The 6783-nt window shown below is 36.7% G+C and overlaps 1 protein-coding gene across 4 annotated transcripts in view; it reads left to right on the top strand.

Annotated features, from left to right (window-relative positions):
* Nucleotides 1-2631, top strand: part of hhat (hedgehog acyltransferase) — a 25847-nt gene extending 23216 nt beyond the window's left edge. For 2 of the 4 annotated variants that reach the window (XM_024297122.2, XM_024297121.2), the window contains 2 exons: nucleotides 2055-2160; nucleotides 2264-2631. In XM_024297122.2, coding sequence (XP_024152890.1) covers nucleotides 2055-2160; nucleotides 2264-2327 — 170 coding nt within the window. In that variant the 3' untranslated portion in view covers nucleotides 2328-2631. Of the gene's footprint in view, nucleotides 1-2054; nucleotides 2204-2263 lie in introns of all 4 variants that reach the window. The other 2 variants (XM_036215508.1, XM_024297123.2) reach the window with 2 other exon arrangements.
* Nucleotides 2632-6783: the final 4152 nt, after the last annotated feature.

Below are 6783 nucleotides of genomic sequence, written 5' to 3'. Positions count from 1 at the left end.
CAAACAGTTTTGAAGACTCAGTAGAAATAAGAGGCTAAAAATGAGGGAGAGTTGCTTAGAAATACCACGTTTCTCATGAATTATTCAGCGAAGGAGCTGAAAAACAAACTAGGAATGCCGGCTTGCTTGCTTGTTTGTTTGTTTTTTTTATATGGCAATTCAGTCAGATTATTGAAGTACTAAAAATAGATTTGCTACTGCTGAATGCTAACCAAAAATGATTAGAAATGGCTCATTTAGCAAAAGGCTTTGTAATCATGCCGCTTCCACTGATTGCTTGTTTTTTTCCTTCTTTTGTAATCTAAATGTAATGGTTTCCTTAGAAAAAACTGTCTGCTCGTGTCCTCGTGTGTCTGTCCACCAAACCACTGGGGGGTGGTGGTGGGCAGATTCATTAGCACGATCAATGCTTTTAAATCAGCCTGTCTGGGATTTTCCCATGGAGTCTGGGGGTTAATTGCTCTCAGACTTTTCTGGAGAACTCTACAGTGTCCTAATCAAACTCCATGTCTATAGTGGTTTGAGCGTGTCAAAGCTGCATTCTATGTTATAGAGATGGTCATGTGACCTCCACCTGCAGATTCATCTCTACAAGATGAAAGGGCTAATCAAAACACGAAAAAACAAGATCAGGTCAAGATTCCTCCTCAATGGAACATCAACAATAACAAGTTAAGCGATCGTTGAGATAAATGAGCCTTGAAACTGTGTGGCGACCATTGGCATATATAGAGATGGACAAAGCAAGGCTGTGATGTCACCAAAAGAAAATGGCTTACCTTTGGTTCCAATGAAATGAAGTCAATTCAGTCGCCATTTTTCCAGACCAGACAATGATAGCAAGCAGTGATTGGTCCGAGAACGCTCAGGGATGCAGACAGAGTGGCTCAAACAAGACTTCGCACTGAGCAGGGCTCAATGCTCAGACTAAATACTGCTGAGAGCGATTACTGATGGAAACCAGCTGTGGAGCTCCTGGAAGTGACAGCAGGGGCTGATGGGAATTATGGGGGAGGGGGAGGGGGTACTGATTCATGACAAAAACGAAGAAAATGAGGATTAGCAGAATATTTTGAAGATCCTCGTTTAGGGTTTGATGAACGACCCTCGATGCTTCAGCAGGTTTAGTGATGCTCATTCTTACCATCACGTTTGTGGATTAGCACTTTCTGTATTCCACAATGTCTTTATTCCTGCAGAAGTGTTCAGGTTGTCATTTTTTCCCACTAGTGCATTCTGGGAATGTGTTTTTTAATGAATTGTCTGGGTGTGCTTTAAATGTTAGAATCTGGAGGTGAAATAGATGTGTTTTTTTTCCTCGAACAGCTATGTTTATTTGCTTTACAAAGCGGTTAAGCCCCTACTAATGTAAAGATAATTTTGTTTAAAGCTAAATTCTGAATTTACTGGGCACTGAGCTGCCATTAAATAGAAGTTTCGATCAATTTGAATGTCATACATTTCAGGTGAAATATTTTTACTTAAAAGGTATAAAGGTGACATAATCCTTTTATTTAAAAACATATTTTTATGTTTTATGATCATATTTTATCCTGATTTGTTACTCAGTACTGGAACAGTGGTTAAAGATGAATGGAAGGTGAGTTGTGTGAGAACAGACAACCATTTCTCTGAGTTGGAACCAAATGAAGGCTCTCAAACTGAACTTTTGCTTAGAGATAGTGATATAACCCAATAAAAACACAACGTGCAGCTGAAGGAAATAAGTTTTTATTAACTGCTCTGAAACTTCTCTCCAGATTTGATTAACTTTGTAACCGTCTAAAATTGCAGACAGATCCAGCCCACACACCGGATTGAATTCTTTTTCCTTTGAACTACAAGTCAAATAAAAGCTAGCTACTTCTTTAAAGGTGATCCAAGGTAAAACACGATTATTTATAGTTTATTGTAGACTAATCGGAATAAACAGAACTTATCTGGACATGTTCATAGCAAGCTTTTATCTGCAATGCATGAAGCATCTCATGTGAATGTGAAGGAGATTTTAACATGAGAGGAGAATGGACCGATGAAAAGCATTGTGGGTGCAGGTGCGAGTTACGGGGATAATTTGGAGGCAGGCCAGTTTGGAAGGAGCCACAGACAGCTGTCGTTACCTGCAAGCTCTCGACCCTTCGCACAAGAAGCTATAAATAGGAAAGGACCTAAGAGCAAAGAATTCTGGGAAAATTATTAAAAGGTATCAATAGTTCCTGTTGATTTCATTTGTGATTGTCTTAAAATTGTCTTTTTATTCCAGGCTGGTTGACCGTTGCCCCTCCGATGCTGGCGTTCCTCTATTGCTTTGCTCAGGTTGGACTTGAGCGGGATCATCTTGGGTCACCTTGACTTATACACGAACCCGCCAGCCGGTCCTCACCAGCCAGAGCCGTGAACCGGGTTCAGATGCACAGAGGGCGTCCACGGCGTCCTGCAGGACTGAGCCTAAGCCTTTGTAAACACTAAAGACTGCTGTCATTTTCTTGAGAATCTCACTGCATGAACTTTAATAAAGCTGGAGGTTTATGTTTAAAGGCACGCTGCAGGAGCAGCCTTGATGCTGGGAATTTTTGTTCTTTAAGCTGCAACAAATCACAGTTTTTTAATAAACTTGGGAGGAAAATGTGATCATGGAGTCTTTTTTGGTTTTAGGATGCGGTGAGTGGTGCTGGAGGAAGAATTTCACATTTACTGCACTTGTTAAGCTTCTCTGCTCAAAATCAGAGCAACAGTAGAAAGCAAATCAACGACATTGTTTTCTTTGACACATAACATAATAACGATTTGAGACCGTTTGAAAATGAGTAAAAAAAAGTTTTAATTTAGTAAAAGATGCACATTTCATCACTTTGGTCCCCAAAATTTGGACCAAATTCTCCCATAAATAACCTTATATCTTAGAAATTGTTAACTCCAATCATCTTTTGACTTATAGTTGCAAGAGAAATTATGTGAAACCCAATTTCTGTACAAAATGGACATGTTTTAGAAAAAAATCTCAATCTAAATCACAACAATGGAGAAAAGCATTACCTGCTTGAATCACACAAATTTATGTTTTTATTGATTTGTGTTCAGTTTATGCATGAAAGGGTTCACATATTTTCTCCAGCAGCTGTCTTCTAAAAGTGTTCCTAGAGATCTCTTAATCATAATTCTGTCATTTTTAGCTAAAAACAAAATTAACTAGATATAGGGCTCCTGTGAGAATGTTAGTGTGAATGCGAAAATATTAGCTGAACTCCAAATGAGCCTAAAAAAAACGTGAAAACATGTCTAATTTTGCCAAAACAGCTAGCGTGTTGCTAAAGTATTAGCTGAACTCCAAATGAGCATTAAAAAAAATGGAAAAATGTATAATTTTGCCAAAACAGCTAGCACATCGTCTTAAGATACTAGCTGAATTCCAAATGATTCTCAAAAACTGGAAAAATGTGTAAATCAGCCAAAACAGCTAGCATGTTGCTAAAATATTAGCTGAACTTCTAATTAGCCTAAAAAACTGGAAAACATGTCTAATTTTGCCTAAACAGCTAGCATAATGCTGAAATATTAGCTAAACTCGAAATTACCCTAAAAAAAACAGATGAAATTATCCACAAAATAGCTAGGATATTTCTAAAATATTAGCTAAGCTTCAAATTGGCCTAAAAATCTGGGGAAAAAAAAAATCACATTTTGCCAAAACAGCTAGCATGTTGCTAAAATATTAGCTAAACTCCAAATGAGCCTAGAAAAACTGGAAAGAAATTGCAATTTTGCCAAAACAACTAGCATATTGCTAGAATATTAGCTAAGCTTCAAATTAGCCTAAAAAACTGGAAAACATGTCTAATTTTGCCAATATTTTAGCATTTGTCTAAAATAGCCAATGTATACTTAAAGAGCTGAATTCCAAATAAAAAAAAAAACAGTAATTGCTGAACATTTTAAAGTGGGAATGGTGTCACTATCAGAACATATTTGCAGAAGTTTAAGTTTCCAAGTGCACAAAGTTTTTGAAGGATTTGAGCACTTTCTCATTCATTTCACGATATGTATGAGTACAAGTGCATCTGTATATCTATTGCTTTACGATATGTATCGCAATACATGTCAATCATATTGTGATACAGATCGTGGTGTGATCAGATATGTACTGGGATTCACATCAGATCAGGATATATCTCATATCATGATACATATCAAGTCACAATAAATATATCATGATACATATCGTACCGCAGTACATATCATATTGTGATACATATCGTAACGCAATACATATCACACCGTGATACACATAGTATCGTCAAACGATATTTATTGCGATATATGCGGTATATCCCAAGACTGCACCATAACAATTTCTCACATTTTTTTACCCTTTAACACCTGAAGCGTCGCTGGTGACGCTTAAACACAAAATCTTAAAGGTACTCCCGGCACTTTTCTCCTTCAGAATCTGCTGGAATGGTCGTGTTAACAGTTGAAAAGTTACAGTATATCAAAGAACATAAACACTGGAGCTCCGGTGGTGAAGGGTTAAAGACTATGACTTAGAACAAAACGGAGCCATACTAGGTAGTACATGTGTCACAACAACAAAAACTCAGAGGCTGAACATTTAACACAAACTAGTTCTCGAGAGATCTTGTTGTTCTGGTGCGGTGTAGAGCTACTCAAAGTGTGATGCCAACGAGCTATAGGTCTAGGTGGAAAGTATTTTAAATTGATACAAGTATCCCCAAATTGATTTTTCCCGACCATCTCCGTTTGGACTCCTAAAAAACTTCCCATGATCTGAACACTGACTTTTTTTCCTCTACCTATTGAGCTTAAAGCTTTTCATCAAATACAATCTAATCCTCAAGCGATTTGAGGTGTAAACCAAAGCAAGCAGACAGCTCCGAGGTAATGCTTCAAGAAGATTACTTTAAGATTTGTGGGGTTTAAAGCCACTGATGCTATTAAGGTCATGAATAAAACGTCGTATATTATACCAGCTTATTAGTTATTTAGGTTTTAAAGGGGCTTTTCTGCCCCTTATTAACATAGGAGCAAAACTTGAGCTTTTCGGGTTTTCATTAGTTGATTTCTGTCCTTGGGATTATCATATCGGTGGCGGCGAAGCGAGCGGCGGTCAATCCTCTTAAATGAGCGCTGAAGTGTGAGCTTTATCTGATGTAAGACGATCAGTCGAGGGATACACCTGCGCCCTCACAGAAGGCAAAGCACCAGCCAGTATGTACAAAATATTTATTATGAAGAGCACATTGTATCACAGTTCATAACAAAGTTCCAGTTGTGCTTAAAATAGTACATTTGTCATCACAGGACAGAGAGGCATGTGCATAAAACATAACACCGAATTCAAACGTTGCTCTTTTTCCAAAGTTTGCAGGATTTCTTGTGCATACGGTTCGGATGGGTTCGGAGGAGCAACAATAGATTTGATAAGAAACTTCCCGAAAAGCAGTTGGGGCGAACAATCATGAAGGCACAGGTTTGCATGCTTCAGAGTCACAATCAAAGGTGAAGATGTGAGCGCGGATGAGATGAAGCTTAAAGTTGTGCCTCTAGAACCGTCGCAGCTACATATTGCTTTCCACTATTCTGTTAATTTTAGCACAATGTTCCAATTTTTACGTCTATAAAGGAGTTCAAAGCAGCGACATTTTGCCTTGAAAACACGTTAGAAAACAGGATTTACCTTCAGCTAACAGTTCTGTCATTCATCTGTGTCGTCGGTGAGGTGAAACAGTGATTTGATGCTTTTTCTTTACAGAAAATATTCCACCAAAAGGAAATTCAAAGAGCAAATATTTACACTTTGTTTTAAAGTACGACAAAATATCTGTTGTTAAAAAAAAAAAAAAATCTTTGTCGCTCATGTACAGAAAAATATCAGCACCTCGTGAAGTTATACTGAAGGTTTTATAAATAAAGTTAATTTATTTAAACAGCTGGATGACATTCACAAATTGGTAACACTTCCTTTTACAGTACAGTACTCACAAGGTATTAACTAGCATTTATAGAGTACTTTTGTGGGTACCTTCTTTATACTTGCTGTGTATTCATGTGGTAGTATTTGGTTATTTCTTACATGGTACATACTGGGTATCGATAGTAATTTCCAGAAACTATTCGATTCGATTCACAATACGATTTTTTATTCTGATTCTTCAATTCAATTCAATTTTGAGTTACACATTTATACACATTTGTTTAGAAATACATTCATGGTTTGAATATATTTATATTAATCTGATCCAGTTCACATGCTGTAAAATATATTAGTGAAATAATGAATTAATATCATTCAGTGTTACATGGTTTGTCAAAAAGAGAAGTTTTAACAAAAATCTTCAGATAATTAACATTGTAAACATTGTTCTGTCTCTCCTGGAATGCGTTTCAGTTTGGCCACTAGGTGGCGATCACGTTATAGCAGTATACTTTTTTTGCAAGAAGAATAAGTAAATAATGAGCAAAAAACTGTGTTTTAGACCACAAATGCTTACTTTAAAAACATTTCCTTAAAAGAGTTTGTAGAATTCATATTTTTAGCCGTTCTATGAGAAATTCAATTAACGTTAGCATCAAGCTAGCAGACTTTAGCATTATGTGCTAAATCTGTTAATCTTAAATCGATTCAAATCAATTAATCAACCCAACACTAATTTATATTATATCAACTGAGTATTTACGGTGTACACACAATGGGTTTTTACATAGTAACTACTGTATTTATGTATATGTGTTATTCTGTTTTTACTACATGTAAGAACAAAGTCA

This window comes from Oryzias melastigma, linkage group LG15, assembly GCF_002922805.2.
Source record: "Oryzias melastigma strain HK-1 linkage group LG15, ASM292280v2, whole genome shotgun sequence".
Classification (NCBI taxonomy): Eukaryota; Metazoa; Chordata; class Actinopteri; order Beloniformes; family Adrianichthyidae; genus Oryzias; species Oryzias melastigma.
The sequence above is the reverse complement of the archived record's forward strand: the minus strand, read 5'-3'. Positions and strand labels throughout refer to the sequence as shown.